The following is a 24,047-nucleotide window of genomic DNA, read 5'->3' as shown; positions in this document are numbered from 1 at the left end:
AGGACACACTGGTACTCGGAGGTATTTGCACTTTATCTCAGTTTTCTGCTGCTCTTTCACTTGCTATGCTCATGGAAGTACAGCCACAGAGAACACTACAGGCACTCATGCAAATACCCAAAGTATAAAACACTTTCACTCACATAAAATGCAGTCATATCAAAGACCATTGATAGGTATGTGTCACCATGTCACAATTATAGTGTATTTATATCTAAGTTTATCGAAAGTGATATCACCACAGTGACAGTAATATGTCTTGGATGGCAAAGTCGTTATGTTCAAGTTGATGATGATACACAAATCAAGTCATAGTCATCACTTCTTGTAATAGGTTTTTCAATATTCATCACATATAATGATGGAAATGAACTCACCTTGAGGGCAATTTCTTTAGTTTTGGATTCAAATAAATGTTCTAGCTTTGTAGTATCCAGGTCCACTGGGTCTAATGTATTCCATATTGTTGTACTCATTTTAGCTTTGGCAGGTAGTGCGGCAGTATTATTTCTTACTTCCTTCCAAAATAATTTAACAGTTTTCTTGGACTTTTTACTAAGAGTTCCAGATGATGGCTTGCCACCGAATGATGGAGGGGGAGGTGGCGGGGCCGGGGGCCCACCTACCCCAGGCAAAGGTGGGGGAGGAGGAATGCCAAACAAAGGTGGGGGTGGAGGTGGTCCTCCTAACATTGGAAGTGGTGGAGGGGGTGGAGCTCCATGTTGCATTGCCGCATCTACAGTAGTAATTTGAGGTTCAAGTATATCCTCATCGTCTGAGGGATCAAGATCTGTGAAGTCCATATCTTTAATACGAAGTTCCCTGTTTGTTGTGGCCATGAGTTGATCCCAACGTTCATCAGCTTCTCTCTTTGGGTGTGACGCGGTAGCAGATTTAGCTTGCTCTGTATCACTACTCGTAGGTGATTTTACAGTACTGCTACCATGCAGTCCTTCTTTGGCATGTTCAATAACACCTGTCCTATCACCTGTGGGGCCAGTAGGTTCTTTGACACCACTACCATCTGACGTGGATTGTAATCTTTCATGAGCAGCAACCACTGCCCCAGTATTGTCTAAATTCTCTTGATTTGAGCTTGTAATTTGCCCAGTACTGGCCTGTAAATGATCAATTCTATCTACCAAAGAGTCTGAAGACGACAGACATTGAGATATTCTCCTGGTAGGAAGAGTTTTAGATTCCTTGCCTGGCTCTTCCTCAGTACTTTTCTTTGAAGTACCCATCAATTCTAACATCCACCTTTTGTCCTTTGCCAACACTTGACCCTGATCGTTCCTCTCATTTCTTGGCTCACTTTCCTGCTTTTCCAACTGTGATTCCAATCCCGTTTCCACAATGGGTCTTCTCCTTGGGTCTTTGCTTGGACTTGGACTTGTAAATACTACAACATAAACAGAATAACACTGCTAATGGCACTGAAGTACAACTAACCATATGTAAAGTGAATGATGTATTTTTTTAGTGTACAATGAAATTGAAACACACCAACTTCTCAATAAGAAAGACAATTCTTATGTACAAAATCTCTTTTTTTTGTGTGTGTGTTGGTCTGTTAGCTGCAGACTGGGCCAGTTTAACCTGATCATTTACAAGTATTCTCACCTTCTGTACTTTCAGTAGAGGCAGTGGATGTAGATGATTTGAGTGATGGTGATGGTGAACTTGAAAATGAAGATGAACTCTCTTTTCCATTTTCAGTTGGTTTTTCCTTCTCCAAAGGCACTTCTGGTCGGTTTCTGTTCCTAGATCTTCCAAGATTGAGCTCTGGAAACACAAAAGGAATAAATGTAATGATGTATACATGAATGAACCGCTGATTGGAACACAATCCTGCAATGTAAGGGTAACTATAAGTATACATAGTTACACTAGAGCCATGACATCAGATGAAGGGACACCGATGCCATCAATAACCCCTCTTGGAGAACCCTGCAGTGTAGTTTGATGTCTGTAGGGTGCCAGAGATATCACAAGAAAGAGCATTGAAAGAGAATCATGCCCAGACAGAGACAGAGAGAAAGAGAGTCATGCTGAGAGTGAACACACACTTACTCTTCATGGAGATGAGATCAGTAAGAATATCAGAGAGTTCTTCTTCCTCTAGGTCTTCTAAGTAAAGTGAAACAAACACACTCAGAGCAAAGAAGAAAGGAGACAGAGTAAAAGAGGCAAAGGGTACAAGTATTTTGTAGAATAGTGCAAAGTGTACAGAATAGAAGTTGAAAGAGAAGTTGGAAAAATAATATAGAGGTGTAAGAAGTAATCCCGACTAGGCCAGATTTGAGTGAAATACACCTGTTTTTGTAACAAGAGGTAAGCCAGTGCATATAGATACACAAGTGGACAAAGTCAAATCTTTTTATAACTATTTTCGACAATTTTCAATGGGAAGAAATAGATAGTGTACAGTGGTAAACATAGATGAATCTTGAAATTGGTGTCATGAACTTTCCAATAAGATACTGTATCTTGTTAGGAGAATGTGCAAGTTCAGCTGTAAAGGATTACCAGTATTCTAGACATATTATAGTGTAGATGTCCTACAATAATACTTGTATGGATGGATGGATGGATGCATGGATAGGTCAATACTGTGTGTACATGAATAGTTTGTAATTCATTAAAGTTCAACATACTATGTCAAATGTTGTATAATTCGTGAAACATGGGTTGGTGTAGAAAATGTCTATATGTTAGTTTAGTACATATTACAATGCACTACAGAATAGGTGTGCACTATTCCTAAGACTTCTATGTTACATTACATATACACCATCCATTAGTTATATGTATTGACCCAGTATGATTATCCTTATGAAGCAATGAATTATTGTCCAGATCCGGATCCATCGCATAGATGTTATCTACGGTCTACAACAATGCCTGTTGCACAGATAGGTGTAGAGAGTATACTAAGTGTATATATGTTATATAAGTCACATGCAATAGATGGATATATACATGTATGTTTTATTCTCGTTTCCATTTCACATGTATGACTATATAGATGAAGTGTGTCTTAGCACTTGCACAAATCAGTGATGAAAGGATCAAGCTTAATGCCACTTCCATTCAACACACAATTCTCAACTAACATACTGTTATCTGTTTACCAGTATATCCACCATATAACATGGATATAACCACACATTATGTTTTCATATTACAAACATACCATAGATGAGTGTATTACTATATGTGCATATTTTCTACACAGTTTGTCATATCGCATACAGGATACAGGATGTAGTGTCCCGACCCTGACCATTTGTCTGACCAGCAACCTACCTTCTGATTCTGATGATGTATCCTCGTCTTTCATCATGTACTCTATTTCCAGAAATTGGAACACATACATATAAAGTAAGACTACTGATCTCACATAAAATAAGGGTTAAATCACAAACTTCGCAAACTAAGCAATCTGCCAAGCCATTCCTTGGCTAAAGTTAACACTACTAAAACACTGCCCAGAGGTCTACAAGTACACCATGTGCCAACACCTCAGACCCCTCCCATCAGGACATGCCACAGTATGCTGCAAGGACATGCTAAGGTTCCAAAGAACCAGTATAAGTAACCATGGAAATCCTTCCAGGTATAGCCATGACAACCATAAACCGCATATACAGAGGTGTGTAAGATGTTAAGTAACAGTCACAAGGCCCCATACAGTAGTGAGTGAGATAGTACATGACATTCAACAAGTCATGAGCATAGTTGCGTGTATGAATAACAATCACAAAATCAAGCTGCATAAACATGGTTATAAATATTAACTGTGTTAGGATTAAAGTATTCATTTAGTACAGCACTTTGGTATGTGAAAATTGTCAATGTACAATTTGTTTTATTGAAATCATTAGTAAAGGTACAATCTAGATTACTAACGACTGAATGTTACTGTAGATTTGAGCACAGGGTAGGAAAGGGCAATAATATTAAAACCAACATTATTATAATTATATTAATGTATTATTTGCAATTCAACATCCAACAATATTATCTAAAGCAAAATATTCAAAATAATTATCAGAAGATTGTTCTTTAACCTCTACTAAGAAATCTAAGTATTAGGTCTTTATTTACATCAAAGACCGAGTCAGTCAGTACAAGGTCTCTATATCTACATCAAGCACTGAATCAGTCAGTGAGTATGTGGTCTCTATATCTACATCAAACACTGAGTTAGTGAGTATGAGGTCTCTCTACATCAAACACCGAGTCAGTGAGTATGTGGTCTCTTTATCTACATCAAACACTGAGTTAGTGAGTATGAGGTCTCTATATCTACATCAAACACTGAGTTAGTGAGTATGAGGTCTCTATATCTACATCAAACACTGAGTTAGTGAGTATGAGATCTCTATATCTACATCAAACACTGAGTTAGTGAGTATGAGGTCTCTATACATGTATCTACATCAAACACTGAGTTAGTGAGTATGAGGTCTCTATATCAAACACTGAGTCAGTGAGTACGAGGTCTCTATATCTACATCAAACACTGAGTTAGTGAGTATGAGATCTCTACATCAAACACTGAGTTAGTGAGTATGGGGTCTCTATATCTACATCAAACACTGAGTTAGTGAGTACGAGGTCTCTCTACATCAAACACTGAGTCAGTGAGTATGAGGTCTCTATATCTACATCAAACACTGAGTTAGTGAGTATGAGGTCTCTATATCTACATCAAACACTGAGTTAGTGAGTATGAGATCTATATATCTACATCAAACACCGAGTTATTCGGCATGAGGTCTCTCTACATCAAACTCTGAGTTAGTGAGTATGAGCTGGTCTCTATATCTACATCAAACATTGAGTTAGTACAAGACTCTCAATGCATACATAGAAGTACAATGTACCTTTGTAGAGATAGAGTAAAGTTTCCAAAGTAGGACGAGGTAGCTGCATCAATTCTGGATCTACACAAAGTTGATGCAAAGGAGGGCAAAGTATTCAATGGAGGAATAAAAGAAATAATTATCACAATAAACATTGAAGTATTGAAGCCATAGACAAAGAGTACAGCTTGGCTGAAATATAGTACTGATATATCATCACGTTATCCAGTAATATCTGCATAAGTTTCAATGAAAGACTGTCAAAATGGTAACTGAAAAGACAGAGTAATATATGCCAGATTATGGGTGACAGAGTGTCAATATCAAAGAGTAAATGTTTGCGAGGTTTCCCTCAGGAGAGTAACACTAAACAGTGTTGATTTCATTGAACTGATGAGAACAAGTTAACATGGTCATGCTACATCTAGCTAAACATGCACATGTACCTTGCAAGAGAAGAGCTGGTGTATCTGGAAGCAGTGGTAGACTCTGTAGCAGGTTGGCTGTTCTTTGTTTGTTCTCAGCATCATTTTCATCGGGTACAGTGGTGGGAACGATCTTCCTACCTGGTTTGTTCACTACAATGATTTCAGGCACAGCCATATTCTGGGTCGGTATGGGTAGATCCTGGGGGCTAGATGCTCCTTCAGAAGTAGCAAACATCCCAGATGGCATAAAACCTGGACCCATGTATGCTGTCTGCCTTGGCATGTACTCGCTAGCTTCACCCCTTGGCATGTACTCGCTAGCTTCACCCCTTGGCATGTATTCACTAGCTTCACCCCTTGGCATGTATTCGCTAGCTTCACCCCTTGGCATGTACTCACCAGCTTCACTCCTTGGTACTGACTCGCTAGCTTCACTCTCTGCGGCTGAAAGGTCTGGTGTCTCTGGTAGTGGTGCTAACTGACGTGAAGTGGGTGGGGTGGGCGGGAGTGGGCTGTAATACTTAGGACTTCTGTCATCTGAGATGTATTTTGCACGGATTACTGGACCCTGTTGTGGGGTTTTCAGCATAGTTTCAGGCTCAGAACTACTTGTGGTCCACACATACCCCGGTTGGAACTGCTCCTGCATTTCTAACACAGACATTGGCGGAAGTTGAGATAGTACATCAGCTGGGATCTTGTTCTTGATCTGAGTAGGCAGTTTGGCAATGATGTGAGGTGGAAGCTGGAACAGAATATCAGCCGGAATCTGTGCTTCCGGCTTAGATGGTGTACTGGTACTGCCTTTCTTTGGTATAGCTTCTAGTGCATCTTTTGGCAATGACTGTAAATATTCTAACTGTTCCAGAGTAAGAGACTGCAGTCGTTCCTTCGGTATAGATGTCAAAACTTCCTTTGGTACTAACTTTAACTGATCCTCTGGTAACGCCTCCAATATGTGCTGAGGTACCAACTGTAAATTTTCACTTTGTGCAGCCTGCAGGAGTTTCATTTTCTGTTTCAAGTCTTTGTTTTCATCCATGATCTGTTGATGTTGCTTCTGTTGCAACTTCAACTGCATGTCAAAGGAATCCTCTGGCCAATCTTCTGGATACTGTACGGCTGTTGCCGACGGAGACCAAATATCTTGCAAGACGCCTTTGTTCTTAACCAGGCTGTCGTCTTTTGCTTTACAACAAATGGAGACAAGATTTCAAAGAGAGAGAGAGAGAGAGAGAGAGAGAGAGAGAGAGAGAGAGAGAGAGAGAGAGAGAGAGAGAGAGAGAGAGAGAGAGAGAGAGAGAGAGAGAGAGAGAGAGAGAGAGAGAGAGAGAGAGAGAGAGAGAGAGAGAGAGAGAGAGAGAGAAGATTGTGATGTGTGAACCTTCAAGCTACAGTTCATGGTGGACTGATTTTGGAAGTGAAAACTATAAAGGTACTAGATGTTACAAGCAGTGAAGCCTTGTAAAGTGACTTGAATCACTGCATTAGTATCACAAAAGGATTGAAGACAACTTGAGTACATCTTGCCTGAACTCAATGAAATCATGTGTTAGTGAAATTGAAATCTGTGATAGTACTGATACATGTGGGTGCAAGTTAGACATTTGAAATGTTCAGAATTCTTTGAAAGGGTGAGAAAGAAACAATGGTTACCCATTGTGATATGATAGATGGTTGGAAAATGTCAAGTGCATGACTATGACAAAGTGAAATAAGACGTGGACACTCCAAACACAGCAAACAAAATGTCATGCCCTTTTATAGAACTACCTGACTGGTGTCCTCTGCTGTGTTTGTCTTGGTGGAACTGGTTTTCTCCAAAATGAACTTGAGAAAGAATATGATGTGAAACACCATTAGAAAAAGGAAGAAAGATTTGAATAGCTCCCCCGCTTTGAAAAAAAAAGGCATGCATGTCTATCATGCATGTCGAAAATATAGGATACAGAAAAATAGAAAGAAGTTACCATCATCTGAAGAGAGTGCATCTTGTGAGTTGTCAGTGAAAGAGTGCTCATCTACATCATCTTCAAATGAGAAACATGGATGGAACAATAGAAGAACAGCACGGCACCACACGGAACAACACAACAAATCACACAGAGAAGGAAGGAAGGAAGGAAAGAAAGAACAGTGAAGCTAAACAAAGAAATAAGTTCATAGAAGTGTAGAAAAGACAGAAGCAAAGTGCTGTGACTGGTGATAAAGCTTATATTAAGCACTGACACATATAGCAACATGTACCTGTAATCTTTTTGACCATGCTGACTGGCTCTGCTGATTTGCAGACGATACGGTAGCATATTCATGATGTTGACACAAAGTTATACAAGTCACCAAATGTAAAGTAAAGTAAAGCAATGAAGAGCAATTAGTAATAGCTGATAATACGTATGAAATCATGCTACATGGTCAATGCAAATATGAAACCTATTTCGTAGCAAGGCTCCTAAACATGTTTGTTTAAGAACTGTGAACTTATGATAAGCTCAACTGTGTATTCTACATAGTGAGTACCTAATATATTCGTTGATATACAACCAGGTAACTTTTTCTTCATGTCTATGTTTCAGCAACATGATTGTTGCCTTGCTCAGGACAAACTGAGGATAATTACTGTTCACCACTAGATGGAGGTGTGGTGAACAGTAATTACTGTATGGGGCCTTGTGACTGTTACTTGACTTTATTCCATAAGTTTGACCTACACTGCAGTGTAAGTAGTAAGGTCAAATGTCATCATTAACTTTAGCCTCAGTCTCATTATACACCTACAGGAATGTCACCTGTAAAGCCAAACTACTGATCAGAGTCAATTTTTTGTGTGTGAATTTTCAGTCATCCAAATGATGACATGGGTCATGAAATATGTAGAATGTTAGGGCATGGAAAGAATAAGTTGACTAAAATGTAAAACTAGTCTGCCAGCTGATGAGTTATATGCGGCGTAGCAAGTACATGACATTGTACCACAGACAATTAAGAAGATACTTGTCTGTGATTGTACAAACAATGCAATGACAGCTCTATGACGTACAGCACATGAGAAAACAATCCATTGACACAACAAATAGTAGATGTAATACTAGTATACTGTAACACATTGTATGATGTATGCATGTTATAAGATGTCTATGAACTTAAGCCATTCTTATACTCTGTTATAACTCAAGATATACATATAACACTGGACACACACACACACACACTGTATTTTACAGAGTTTAGATGACTGACTGACATGTACCAGCTATACTGGCCATTCAATGTTAGAATGACTGACATGTACCAGCTATACTGGCCACTACATGTTAGAATGACTGACATGAACCAGTCATGTACATGTACACTGGACATTCCATGTTAGAATGACTGACATGTACCAGCTATACTGGCCACTCCATGTTAGAATGACTGACATGTACCAGCTATACTGGCCACTCCATGTTAGAATGACTGACATGTACCAGCTATACTGGCCACTACATGTTAGAATGACTGACATGTACCAGCTATACTGGCCATTCCATGTTAGAATGACTGACATGTACCAGCTATACTGGTCACTCCATGTTAGAATGACATGACATGTACCAGCTATACTGGCCATTCCATGTCAGAATGACTGACATGTACCAGCTATACTAGCCATTCCATGTTTAAGACACACCATGCTAAATAACTGTCCATCAAGTCTGTACTTACGAGGTACATTCGCGTTGTGGTCTGTCAGACTCTCCTTATCTGTTGATACAGGTTGAAAATGATGATATTACCAAATATGTCCCAAGCTCAAACTTTGACCTAACACTCATGACCTCAGAGCATGCATGTTTGCAACAGCCTGTTTCTGATAACTGACCATAGTATATATACATACATGCATGCAAGCCAGTCAGGATTAATTTGACCAGAATAACCGACCACTATGTATATACACATGACATTAAAAATCTAATCTTTACATTGTTTGTTATTGTTTACTTTTGCTGTTTAGTATTTATCCCCTATCATGTGACTTAGTGATTATTTCTTTACATATTTTAAGAATTCTAATTCATTTTATTCTACTTTTACTTATCTCATTTTTCAAAAGTGTTGGATTCTTATGTTTTTTTTAAGTTTTCTGTTAATGTTTTATCATAGATGTCTTTAGTGATATATATATAATATAATGTAATACATATTAACATATACTCACGAATTTTTGGTTAGATTGACCTCTGACCTTAAATTTGTGGTTAGGTTGACCAATTTATCGTTATTATTATTATTATTATCATATGGAGGCATATTGGTATGTTCTTTCTTGGTAGATAACAAGTGACTATACATGCATGTTGGTGGGGTCTATTTGTGATAGATTTCTTTCTATACACATGCATGTTGATGTGGTGTAATGTATATGATAGATATGTACCGACATAACCAAGGTGCAACCATGTAACTTGGTACAATCTATTTGTTATAGATGATCCTGTGTATACATACATGCTAGGTGGTATCATCTATTCACAATAGATGACCACAGTGTGTTCATGCATGTGATTTGAATAGAGGACTATTGTGCAGCTTGGTACAATCTATAGAGGATCTCTTGCATCATGCCTGGAGGGCTGGTATCATCTATTCATAGTAGATGACTAGTATATCTGCATGTGAATAGACAATATACCACCGCTGGCATGATACAAGATGTCCGTACATTTCATAGGCAATCAATATTGGTACACCGTATTTTAGAGATGGCTATATACATTCATGTTTAATAGTTCAGTCAATATCTGATACATGATGCATATATACATGCATGATCAGAGTCTATTCATGATAGATGATTACGATATCAGTCTATACAATTTTTTTATTACTGCATGTAACATGCTGGTTTCCTAGCATTTTTTTTTCTGATACTAGTATTACCAATGCAAATACATAGACAAGCATGTTGTTTGGTACATTCTTTTATTGACCACGCCATACACATGCGTGTTTGAGAGGTATATTATTCGTAGACAACCTGTATCTATACATGCATGTTGAGATGGTTTATTTTCATGATCACAACCCATAAATACATGTTGGTAATTCTTGTTCATCACCACTCATGCATGTTGCAACACTGTACAGTCTACTTTGTATAGATGATGACTATCACATATACATGCATTTTGGCATGGTCTATTATTCATAATCATATATAGTCAGTTCCCGTTATACATTGACATTACCCAATAAAACGATGTAGTGTAAATACATACTCAGAATTCCCACATACGTTTAGTATTTCGAAATAAATTTAAAAACTTCCACATTTGCGTGCTGACATTGAAATCAGGCTTAGTAATCATCTCACCTTCACTGTCATCATCTATGGCCTCAATGGACCCACTTTCAGATTCAGAATCACTCTGGGATTCTGACTGGCCTGTATCATTGATGACAAACAAAGAAGTACACAAAACAAAAGAAAGAGGTGCAGAAAGGGTGACACACAGGAAAATAAAGTTGTGCACTAGGTGCATAAGAACACTAACTTAGGGTGACCCAATTTATTTGTATGTTTCTCATCATACCACCATGTCCGATGGTCAGTTGGTAGGTTCGTTAACAAAGAAAACACAGAAGAAAGGAAAAAGTGTGTGTGTCTGTATTTGTTGCCATAGTGATGCTTTTATTTTAGGATGGAACATTTAAGTATAGATGGCTTATAAAAAGCAACTTAAGTAAGACGGATATATACTGAGCAACATTTGATATATCAAAAGTCCAAAATGTCTGCAACAAACATTAATTTGTGTTGTCACCATCTTACTTGCCATGACATACCATTTTCCAAATCTGTCTCTAGAGAGTTATTTGTTTTATTTTAACGCTTTGGTCAGATTCAAGAATAACATGGTCTATAGGATCATGAGAAACACACACACGAATCGGGCCACGCTTATAAATATTGTGTGGTCCGCTCAGTGTTCATGATACTTTTGTTGACTTCACAAAGTGTTGTAAACATACACAGCTTTTGAATATACAGAATAGTATGTGTTGAAGATAATCCATTTTATGACCAGTTCAAGACTGACATAAATGATGATTTATGTCAGATTTGGAACACTGAAAGTGATCACAACTCTGCATGGATGAAGAAAGAAAAGAAAGAAAGACAGCGTGCAAAGTTGTGGGTCGAAGAAGATCTTGTAAGTAAAAAAAGGGTGCTGTATGCGGGCATTTCCATTATTTAGTTAACATATAATGTACATCTGATTTCCACAACAGCCTGTACTCCACTGTACTGCAACTCGTAAACTGTAAACATGTACATGTCTCAATTCACACATTTATGAATTCTCGTAACCTGAAGTACAATTTTACCACCTAGGCATGTCATAAAAAGAACAGGCAACCATTTGATTTCTCGGTCGATACCATGATTTATACACTCAATGCTCATATAAATGGTATTCTATTAGTCTTCATTTCTTATAGAGTGCTGATGTAGGCATGTGGTTTCCCTGACATTGGATACGAAATTTCAAACAAGTCTTCTACATTTGAACACAGACCCCACCCCAACATCACTGTTCTGTTAATTAAAATATCTAAACTAAGTAAGCTAATCAATCAGAAATAAGGTTGTGCAAGGGGACATACACACACACACACACACACAGATGGACATGCATCATTCCTATAGCCCTCTCCAGGCTCTACCTGTTGGGAGCTAACAACCTCTACAAAACATGAGAAAGTTTTGCGGAAATGTACGATTGTACAATATGCACTAGATGATAGAAATGCCCTCTAGCACCACATCAACTGGCCAGTCTTTTACTTACGGTCAGCATCTTTACCACTATGCCGCTTACTAGATACTTTGTCAACATCCTTGGACTCTTTCATGTCATTCATGCTCTTATTTCCTAGCATACCAGGAATAGCAAGTAGCAGGAAAGAAAGCAGATTCAAGGAAATGATATGAATGATAGCATTACAGGCACAGTTTGCTTCGGCATGCAGTAGTACAAAATAATGACAGCAGGTTTTCTAACGTTTTGACTGTTCACAAGTACATCGACATGGCTTCTTAACCTCCCAAATACTGAACACCATCAATAAATATAACAACCAAAATTTTGGCAAACGTTTTGTAAGAAAGTGATACAATTTTTTTTTCGAATTATAAATTTATCAAGTTTAGTCAATGATCTACAAACTTGAGTTCAGTCTCTATATGTGCAATAGTTTAATGAAATCAAGTTTTCACAGAAATGGTCACGTACAAAACTCATACATACAATCTACTGTGGTGACGTTTGAATAACTACACTGTTTGCTTGAATCACTCTGCTAAAAAAACACTTTGTACAAGAGAATGGTAACTGGGATCGTACTTCATTTGCAAAGATTTCATGATATGGACGAGATGCAACATATTTTTTTTGTATTTATTATCGTTAAAAACTTTTTCATGGCAACTAAAGTAATACTTTTGATTACGAACATGCTTGTAATAAACTAAACTTGCATTATAATAACATTATAAACTTGCATTAACATTGCTGCCGCTGCCAGATATGATGGCCATTTGAAGTGCTTTCTTATCAGGAGTCTACATACTACAGCTTGTGACACTTTCTAATTATACTTCTGATTATTAGCCTCAAATTAATAATATTACATAAATTAGATTACTGATAACATCATTATTGATTATGTATAGATATTTAGATTAGCAACTGCCAACTTGCAATTTCGAGACCCACGTTGAAATTGAAAGACACAGGAAAACAGAAATTGGAAGATTGAGTGAAGTAAAGAGAAGAGGTATTTGAAGCATGACATGATGTGTTTACCACAGGTAGGACAGAGACCAAATACTCACTGTCAGGTGAAAGCCCTTCAAGTGATCTTCTACGAATATGACGCAGTTTAACTGTTACAGCTTTGAAAGAGAAGTTAGCAAAGAATAAAGAAGAGATGAGCATGTGATAAAGACCAGAGACGGTCGTGTGGAAGAAAAAGACATGAGTGACAGCAGAAAGTATTTACGCACATTCTCCACTCTCTTTACTAGTAATCACACAAGATAAATGATCAGGCAAGATAGAAATGAAAGACTAGTAAACAAAGAAGTATATCCAGTTGAGCTTGAAAGCACAGAAATCACTCTGATACATACTTGAACTTGGTACACATATACATGAAGAAACAAAATTACATTCTCATATACACATACTTTCTTGACCACAGAAATTATTTGTCAAAACAATTTGACCATTAAACCAAAGTTCCCTTTTTACCACTTCACCACTTCCTTACTATCCATAAAACCTTTCTATTCTGACTACCCGGGTTATTTACATTCAATCAACAGACCACAATCACTAGACTATCTGCTGTTAGTATACTAACAACATGCATATGATTGCAATGACCAATTCATGCAACAGACCTGTTACAACCACTGTCAAAGCTGTTTAGCTCTGAGTGCTTACAACAATGTGTAGTGTAGTTCAAAACATGTATGCTGTTCATAGTATATTTATATTGTGTAAGTTTTTTATTACAACATGCTTGGAAACTACCTGGCACAATTTTTTTCCATAATTGGTCAGAAGTATCAGGCAAATTTGCCTGTATAAGTTATTAGTCAAACTTGACAAAACTCTGGGACAGTGTAGGGTTGCTGTAATAGCAACATGAATTGTGTCCATACAGTGCAAGTGTAGTGTAGGTAAATACCATAGTCACAGAATATTCTCTGGTGTGTTAATATAGAAAAAGCACAGTTAGTACTGGTGCTGGACCACCCACCAACACCAGGTTAACCCGAGTCAGTACTACACTACCAGAACAGTTGACAACCAACATTCATCACCAAAGTAATAAAAGACATCCCTCAGTGTTTTTGGTAAGGTTTTGGAACCCTAGTTACAATGCGGGGAAAGCAGGTAAAACTTGCATAAATATCCACACATTACCATACTTTTGGTGGGAACCCTACTTAGGGAACTCAGGTAGATTTTTACCTGCCTATCATCCTTAACAAAAACACTGTCTCCCTGTAGCACCTCTCCTAAGACTCTACACCATGTCTCCTCACATGCTAAATTCATGAAGTAACAAACAAACTTACTGTCTGGATCATAATCATCATCAGTATCAGAAAGACTTTGCTGCCTTTGTTGCCGTGGACCTTTGAAAGTGAGGAGAGCAGGATGAAAGATGAGAAACTATGTTTTGAGAAAGCAATGAAAAACTGATTCTTGATTCATATTACAGTAGAACACAAAGAGCTACATACTTCAAAGATAACGTTAACACCAACCTTGTTCAGCATGCCCAGGATGTTGTTCTGAATGTCTTCTGTAATATTTGTTTCTGACACTGTACTTTGGGGGATGTTCCTCTGAAATAGAAAAAATAGTGGCAATGAAGCACAACTTATAGCATTAATATTAACTAATTCTGTTTTGCTATCATCAGAGAGGCAAATCTCAGTTTGCAGTTGCTATAGCCATTTTCATGGTTGCTAGGGATTACACAATACTGATGTTTATATTTTCAGAATTGAAATAGCACCAATGGCAAGGAAACTAAACAGACTGCATTGATAGTAACTACTTCCATTTTGTCATTATTAGAGAATCTTAACTCAGTTTGCAGTTGCTCTAGCCATTGTCATGGTTGCTGGCGATTACGTTTATTTCTTCAGAAAAATCCATGGCCATGAAAACCCCCCATTAAATATTGGACTATTTTGCCAAACACTTTCTAAGATGCAAACTTTTGACCAAAACTCTAAGTTTTATTTCAAAACAACTTTGATGTTTGTATTGGTCAGGACATGGTAGTGGTTAGTCCATAAGATACATGCCACGCTATCACTAGTTTACAAGCCTGATAAGGGTTGAACAATAACAGTACATATCTCACTGTCTACATAATTCTGTTGTACCTACCTCTTGTTGCAGGACTACTGGCATCCCCTTTGGCAAGCATTGCCATCAAATCAGTTTCATCTTCTACAAAGAAGAAAAATAAACAACATTGTTAAATAAATAAACAAATAACACTAAAATAGATCTTCATCTCCTTATTAACTACTTCTATGCACCATGCATTATTAGTCCATTGAGATCTGCATGGCTACAATTCCTGCAGTCCTGTTGGAAGAAATGTCAAGAGGTACATTGTACAGTACCTATGAAAGATGCATTGTTAGTTTATGGAGATGTCTATGACTACAATTTCTTCAGCCCTGAACAATGGCAGGTTCAAGTGCAATAGTATACATGTGTATGCACCATGCTTTGTTAGTATATTGAGATTGATGTGGCTGGATTCTTGTAAGTTGTAGCCCTGCAAAAAGAAAGGTTAATAATATGCATGGGGCAATCATTATATGTACCATGCACAGCTAGTACATCGCTTGGATACCTGCAGACCTGTATGAAGAAAGATTTTAAGTGTAATCATACAAGTATATATGCACCTAGTCTGGCGGCATGACTTTGGTGCTTTGCTCATGCCTAATAGAAGTACCATGTGCACCGCCATGATAGGTGCATTTATGGCACCTCATCACAGCGAAGTTCATTTCATGCATCTTAGAATTAGTGAGATGTATACAGTCGCTAGTCTAGCAAGAGAGACTATAATATGCACCGTGCTATGTTAATCCATTGAGATATTTGAAGGTAGTAGTCCTGTAGGAAGATACGTTTTTTGGGGGTTAGACGACTACTGGTATGTACATTGTTATTGTGTAGCATAGTTGTATTGTTTCAGTTACAACGGCCCATAATCATGCTTCTGGAAATGTATAATAGTTACCATCAAACTCCATTGGTTCTATTCTCTCTGGAGACATATCGCCTGGAAGAAAGAAACACGCCAACATTGAAGGCATGGAAGTGCTTACACGGCATGGGAGAACCCAAATGGAAAGTTGGACATTCCATTATGGAATGGTTGGTAATGATCACATGAGACAGCAATACTGACTGGCTTCCTGCTATACAAGTTGAGATCATGGGTTTTGATCCCAACAACTCTGGGATATTTAGCGTGTCTGTTGGGCTGTACCAGTCAGCCATATAGGAAAAGATGAAGCAAATTGACAGTATTTGGGGACCATCTTGGAGTAATGACTTTGACATCCTAACTTATATGTAACCCTGCTAGAGTTGGTATGCTGTTTCAGTGTTGAGTGACCTTGATACAGTAGAGTCTAAGACTGACAATGAAAGATGTTTAAGCTAGAGAAGTGCATAGAGTGACTTTCTGTTTCTGTTCTGTTGACATGATAACAATAAGTAAGTATGACACCAAGTTGTTCTTGTACAGGTGCATGTGGGCAGCACTAGTAAAGGTGAAGACTGTTGACATTTCTTCTTTGAATATTCCAATAGATGGAGTGCAGAGAATTTGTGAGACTGTTCAAGGTTGATCATCTGATCACTGTGTATGCAAAGTTCATTTTCCATACTCAAGCGAAGTCTGCAACTTATATAGCCCTACCTAACCTAGCATATTTGTAGTTATGAATAGAGATAAGGGCAACAGATAAGGGAACACAAAAGAAGCATTAATAAAACACAAGAAGAAAGAATTGGAAAGGTATTAGCAGGAGTTTGAGACTTACTATCACTGGACTCGGATAGATAGTCCTGGTCAATCCAGGTATAATAGCTTGGTGGAGGTGACTGTTGTTGTTGTGGAAGTGGTGTTGGTGGTGAAAGAGGTTGTTTTGATGGTGTTGGTTTGGTAGGACCTTGGGTTCATTAAGACACAGCAAAGACATAGAAATATTAGGTAAAATAAACTATCAGGGTTCATACACTTAAAAGTCACTTCAAATTTCCTGAATTTCAAGTCATTTTCTATGAGTTTTCAATTTCAACTTCAAATTTCCGGATTTCTATGAATTTTTTTTAGTCATTTTCAATGAGCTTTTGTTGTCAGATTATGTCACTTTCCAGAAGCATTTCACTCAAAATGCAGTTCTTCTCATCAACAGACTGCCATTCAAGTTGTCAAAATGGAAACTTTACTTCTGAGGAGCTGGGATATTGCAGTATTCTCAAGCTGGTTGACATTACATGATGTTAATTGATTTTCCCAGAGTTCAAAAGGCGAATTTAAGTTTCCATGATTCTTAAGAGTTTTCAGGAGCAGTTTTAAAATCCATGGACTGTCAAGGAATGTCCAGGACTTGTTTAAAACTCCAGAACTTTCAAGGAATTTCCAAGAGTGGCTTGAAATTCCAGGACTTTTAAGGAATTTCCAGGAGTGGCTTGAAATTCCAGGACTTTCAAGGAATTTCAAGTGCATATGAACCCTGTATCGCACATAACACACATGCAAATGCCATCATGGAAGAGATTGTACAATTGGAATAAAATAATATGATTAAAATAATGAGGTGTTACTGTTACTAATGGAACAAAAAGGATTGACATTAGAAAACATTTACAAGGATATGGGGATTCATTCAGTTAATATTATTGAATATCGTCACAACTTGGTGACTCAAAATATTACAGTTTTTAGCAAGGAATAGTAATTGCACTTCATTGTTACACAATGTCCAATATAGACAACGCAGTCAGAAATACATATTTCAGTGCTTTTAACCTTACATTAAATAGTGTCAGGGGAGGCAAATTCATTACAGTAGTATTACTTGAACAAGCTCTGTTTAAATCCATTCTATCTACTTATAAGCTGATAACTTTAATATCAGGCAGCTATCTCATGTCATACTATCCAGGCAAAATGTATCCATCCATATACAGTTATTATGTCCAGTTTTCATTATTATTGACACGGCTATGTGTACAATTTTAACATGATTGTGTTACGATTACAGTTTCCATTAGCAACATTACTCCATCTGTTTGCCAAGCATTTACATCTTGATAGCATTCATCATTGCCAGGCTTTACACTGCACTATATCATGATGCAATGAAGTGCAGATGCCAACAATTTGTAACTTGCTAACTCACTCTCATTATACACAGTAGAGGATTTCTGTGCAGTAGTTTTTTGCCGTTTATGTTGTCGATTCGACCCTTGATGATATGACCCTTGTTGATTTGAAACTTGTTGGTGTGACCTTTGATGATTTGACCCTTGTTGATTTGAAACTTGATGGTGTGACCTTTGGTGATTTGAACTTTGTAGATTTGACCTTTGATTATTTGACCCTTGATTTGACCCTTGATTTGACCTTTGATGATTTGACTCTTGTTGATTTGACACTTGCCGATTTGACCTTTGATGCTTTGATCCTTGTCGATTTGACTTTTGTCGATTTGACCCTTGCCGATTTGACCTTTGCTGATTTGACCCTTGATGATTTGACCTTTGTCGATTTGGCCTTTGATGGTTTGAATGCTGCCAATTTGGCCCTTGATGATTTAACCCTTGTTCATCTGACACTAGATGATATGACCCTTCTTGATCTGACACTAGAAGATTTGACCCTTGTTCATCTGACACTAGAAGATTTGACCCTTGTTCATCTGACACTAGATGATTTGACACTTGATGATTTGGCACTAGATGATTTGGCACTTGATAATTAGACTCTTGTCTTCCCATGTCTCCTTGAAAAGTTGTTGAAAAAGACACTTAGTATGCTGATGTTGTCCAACAATGTTATACCTTAAAGTTATATTATCATATGTGGGACAAACTGTTAAATTCCCCATTATATGTTACACCTAATCATGCTCATGTTATATAGGCATGTACACACATGGCCCTTGGAATGCATTACTTTCATAGTGTAAAGACATGTACAGTCATTCCATACATGCATGTCAGCTTATGTATACTATAGGCAGAACATACATGGCCCTAAATCTATGTCAGATTTAAAACCGATAATATGCAATCTGATTAAAATCCGATGTGGTGAAAGCGGCTGAATGCTTTATTTACCTCTATTTCCATCGTTTTGTGATGTTTGTTTTTGTTCAGAGTGATCGCCACCTTCCCACGTGTGCCACATCGGATTTTAATCAGATTGGATTATGCTAACATTCCCAAAGAACACATTAGATTATATTAATTTAGACTCCATAGCCCCAAGGAAACATTAGTGTGTGTGTATCCAAACACGTACATCCCTAAAAAATACAATTGAGTGTGTATCCATAGGCATATACAGACATGGCCATATAACATTATTTTGTATTTAGACATATATGGCATTGAGAATACATTTATATCCAGACATGGTCCGAAGAATACATTAGAGTGTGCATTCATCCATATAGTGATATACAAGCATGACCCTATGAATGCATTTGTATGCATAGAGACATGGCCTTAAAGAATACATGAGAGTGTATACAGGCATATAGAGATGCGACCAAAAGAATACACACAGCTGTGTACAGAAATATACAGGCACATAACCCTAAAACTACATTAGAGTGTGTATAGACATACAGATGCATGGCCCAAAGAAACAGTGTACAGGCACATATTGTATGTGCAGACATGACCCAAAGAATACTAGTACATAAGCGCGTGTGCAGGCATATAGACAAAAGAATGCATTAGTCTGTGTATACACGCATATACAGACACATGGCACTAAGAACATACAATCATGAATTATAGTGAGAATACAATACAGATGTGTGGCTCCATTACATTAGATCGTGTAGGTGTACATGGACATGCTCTCTCTGTATTGACGACTCAAAACGTTCATTAGAATGTGAACATACATGTTGTGATATGCCCTAAAACTACTGTAACAGTAGAATCCATATGATTATGTACATGAACATTCATGCTGTAATATATTTAATGTGTCAACTAACCAACAGTTCATCAGAGATTGAATATGCAATGAAGATATGGCTAAACTACATTAGAATGTGTACATGGACATGCTCTCCACGTTCAAGTAACCAATAGCTCATTAGAGATGAAGATACAAGTAGATGTATATCCATATGACTATATTACGCTGTTTACATGGTCATGCTCTCTTTAGTGATAGCCATCAAATTACATCACCTACCACGATGTAATCTCTCATGTTTTGCCCTCTTCCTGGGAGCACAATATGTAGTATCTATTAACCCATAACATCACAAGAAAAGAAAAGGAAACACTGAATCAACTTTTTGACTAACACTTTCAATGTAACTGTAAAAGTTACACATGCTAAGTACCAAGCTACATGGCATAATGAACATGGTGTTTATGATTAGATAAGTTTTACTTCACTGTGACTACATAGAGAATGTAGAACAGTTACTTTGTGACTGAGGTATTTACTACTATTACATTATTATTGGTACTTTTCTCTCTTTTCTTGGCAGTCGACATAAACAAGTATGCATGTGAAGTCATGCTCACATGTAATAGCCCAGAGAATTGATGTGTTCACTATCACAGGCTAGTGTTTCCAGGACAACCAGCATTGTCTAGCCTGATAGCTAACTCTCCAGGCTAACATGTAAGTACAGTTTGAAGACACCTACAGGGTATATCGAGTGTAATATAGCGAATTCTCAGAAAGTGTTACAGACTACTCATACTTGGTAAAACTCTACATAGTATACATTTAGACTTGAAATGACGAACGTTTACTGTAAACACATACAGACATTCCATATTAACATATTAGTTTGTCTACATGGCCCTAAAATCATGTTAAATTTTGCACAGACATGTCCTTGCATTTCCCAAGAACACATTAGCCTTGCTACAGAGATATTTCATATTGTAAGACCACAACAACATGCTTAATGTTCAACTGATACCAACCATCATCTTGTTGTTGTACAGGGACACTGTATTCATCACCTTCAGAATAACTTGATACAATATCATCTCCCTCATCAGCTTAATAAACAACACAAGAGAGAAAACTTAAAAAATTGCTATGACAACAGTAGGACAAGTTGAATGCTGAGTACATAAAGACATGTTGATCCATTAGTTTTGCTATACAATTTCAACTTAGAGATAGCGCATACAAGTTAAATGCCCTGCAAGGTATGCAAATGACAACTACTTTAGGTTCTTGGCATTAGATTGGTTTAAATCATGTAAGTAATATACATTTCACCAATTCCTAAGCCGTGCTGTCATATCTTAAGCAAGTTTTGATCAGTATTAAAGTTTCATAACCACTCACTGTGTCACTGACATTACTGCGACATAAACCCTAATGTATAACATGCTCTGAGAAATGCTGGTGCCAATGCATTTCATCCAGGATGCATGCTTGTCATTCAGTACCAACAATTGCCAATGTACTCCATCCCAGGTACATGCTTGTCAACGTAAGTTCATCATCTGCATACATTATTGCCATTGTCAATTCATTTTTACTGAAAATGTCAAGTTGCAGCTGAAACAAGAGGCTGCTTGCCATATACAAACAAGTTATTGAAGAAAAATAAACATAACATTTTAATTCTTTCTCTGAATATTTCTTAACAACACGTATTCATAACGTCCATGCATGCTCTTTTCAAATATGCTGTCATCATTATAATATATACAAATCCTTACGTCATTTATATTACACGAGGTGTACATGGTCACTTGAGTGTAATGTCAGAGCTAAAACTTGTTAATGACTTGTGACACTGCATTACATATAAATATTGTCAGTGTTCGTTTCATAGCAGTTAAGGGAATGTTTGTAATGGTTTGAAATAGATGTGTGAATTCCAACAAAATCAACCCATATTTGTGTTTGATATTTATCGTGCAGAGAGGTTAATTATATTAGATATTGACTATTCCTGTTATCTTAAATTTATACATTTCAAAAAAAAATTCCTAAAATTAAGATGACTACAGAAAAGAAATAAAGTTATGAAGTTATCATTTCAGAGATGTCAACATTGTAGAATATACTCAGTCTTGTTATTCTATGCTAAAACTATTTTAATGTTAGTGTATAGTAAAATGATCGGGCTGCATTCCTGAAATTAACATTGTTGATAAAGTCTGTTTTCGGAGGCATACAGCCTCCTTGCTCGAACCTACCTACTTGTTAGTGTATTGCAGGTTTTTGTGTAACAGATCAATGTTAATGTAGCTAAAGAAAACTTATGCATGCATAAGTTGTTTGAAAACAGGATTAAGAAAAATGTGATGAGGCTTGTTAGGACTCTCCAGAGAAAGGCTAAGAAAACTTACGATAAAGTATTTCTCCTTCTTCTCCTTCAGGGCTCTGTGATGGCCAGAGTGGCCCAGAAGTTAACTCAGCTTTGGTAGCAAAATAAATGATGAAGAAAATTAGACTTTGAGCATCAGAAGATATGTGATCAAGTACAGATCAAGAATTGAGAGAACAGAATGAAGTGGCATTTTGAAAAGAAAGAAAGAAAATGAAAGACAGAAAGAATGAAAAGAAAGAAACCTACCCTCAGGGGATTGGGGAGTCTCTTTGTTTGATATACGATTCTCTTTAGGGGAGAAAAAAATGGACTTCTGTGAGCTTCAATGATCAACCACACAAACACAATGCCAAGCCATCACTCAGTCGATCTCCACGTACATAGACTCCATGTGGACATGATGACATATATCTTCACATCAATGACAATCTCACAGAGCATACTAATTAACCATTTGTGTTAAATATTATATTTAATCTTGGATGATACTTTCAACTTTATAAGACAATAAATTCCTTGATGACAAATGATGGTATTTTATTACGACTTTTACTATATTGATATAATATTTAATCTTTTAATGATGATCTATACCAATTGAGATCTCTCAAGATGATATCATTAGTGAATTTTACATGGTGTTATTACTGATGGTATATGTTTTTATTACATTATTTTTCAATAAATTCTTTTCAAGTTTTCATGGAAAGATAAATGTATTGTTATTTGTAATGTTATAATAAATTAATTGATTGCTAAAAACGTTTGATAACGTTAAAGTAGTTGAAATTTGAAATTTTGGTAGATAAATTATTAAAAGTCATATTTATCCTCATATTAATCAAAATGAAGGTGCAAATAAAATTACCTATCTGATCAAGTTGAAGATTATGATTACATGTAAAATGATGGATGGAAATAAGTGGTCTTAATGTTATCGTCATTTGGACAAAAGTGTGATCATTTATAGTTTATGTCAAGTGAGCAGGACGAAACAATCTGGACCTTCATACCACCGATGGTAACCAGATAACATACAGCAACTTACAGCCCTTGATTCCATTATACATCACTCCTTTGAAACACAGTATAAACTTGTATACCCTTGCATTGCAACGTGCAATCAACATGGTTTAATTTCTTGCCATCATAAAGGGTTCGATTTTTTTTATTTTGTTAAAATCATGCTGTACATTTTGATGTGTTATTTGTTGCCAGTACCGTACAGACAGCATGAAATTTAAGATGATAATTTTTTGTGTCTAGTCGTTTCATGAACAAAGTATCATAAAAAGTGCTAATACGATTTAAGAAACCTATATTAATTGCCTCATTAATATTTCAGCCGCAAATATCGAATACTGATTTGGTCAATATTATATCTTGCAAAATCCTCACATAACATTTAATAAGAGCTCATGACATTTTTCAGGAAGGCGCTCAGTAAAATCTATCCACCGACACTTAACAACATACTTTACTCACTCATTCACTCACACACGTACATACACACCAGTACTAACATACATACACACACACAAACACATGCACATACACACATTCGGTGGGTGCTGT

The 24,047-nt window shown here is 36.9% G+C and overlaps 1 protein-coding gene across 3 annotated transcripts in view; it reads right to left on the bottom strand.

Moving 5' to 3' along the window:
• Nucleotides 1-24,047, bottom strand: part of LOC144437183 (FH1/FH2 domain-containing protein 3-like) — a 104,099-nt gene that overhangs the window by 10,301 nt on the left and 69,751 nt on the right. For 2 of the 3 annotated variants that reach the window (XM_078126066.1, XM_078126067.1), the window contains 22 exons: nt 22,719-22,760; nt 22,492-22,560; nt 21,103-21,180; nt 20,351-20,404; nt 18,315-18,917; nt 16,950-17,078; nt 16,139-16,180; nt 15,265-15,327; nt 14,631-14,711; nt 14,439-14,498; nt 13,185-13,244; nt 12,139-12,222; nt 10,659-10,730; nt 9,008-9,046; nt 7,270-7,329; nt 7,073-7,129; nt 5,318-6,487; nt 4,893-4,952; nt 3,310-3,351; nt 2,074-2,130; nt 1,624-1,785; nt 378-1,402 (listed from right to left, as the gene is read on the bottom strand). In XM_078126066.1, the coding sequence (XP_077982192.1) occupies nt 378-1,402; nt 1,624-1,785; nt 2,074-2,130; nt 3,310-3,351; nt 4,893-4,952; nt 5,318-6,487; nt 7,073-7,129; nt 7,270-7,329; nt 9,008-9,046; nt 10,659-10,730; nt 12,139-12,222; nt 13,185-13,244; nt 14,439-14,498; nt 14,631-14,711; nt 15,265-15,327; nt 16,139-16,180; nt 16,950-17,078; nt 18,315-18,917; nt 20,351-20,404; nt 21,103-21,180; nt 22,492-22,560; nt 22,719-22,760 (4,109 nt within the window). The remainder of the gene's footprint in view (nt 1-377; nt 1,403-1,623; nt 1,786-2,073; nt 2,131-3,309; nt 3,352-4,892; nt 4,953-5,317; nt 6,488-7,072; nt 7,130-7,269; nt 7,330-9,007; nt 9,047-10,658; nt 10,731-12,138; nt 12,223-13,184; nt 13,245-14,438; nt 14,499-14,630; nt 14,712-15,264; nt 15,328-16,138; nt 16,181-16,949; nt 17,079-18,314; nt 18,918-20,350; nt 20,405-21,102; nt 21,181-22,491; nt 22,561-22,718; nt 22,761-24,047) is intronic. The other variant, XM_078126068.1, reaches the window with a different exon arrangement.

This window comes from Glandiceps talaboti, chromosome 7 (assembly GCF_964340395.1).
Source record: "Glandiceps talaboti chromosome 7, keGlaTala1.1, whole genome shotgun sequence".
NCBI classification, from domain to species: Eukaryota; Metazoa; Hemichordata; class Enteropneusta; family Spengelidae; genus Glandiceps; species Glandiceps talaboti.
Note: the sequence above shows the minus strand (reverse complement) of the source record. Positions and strands in the feature narration are given on the sequence as shown.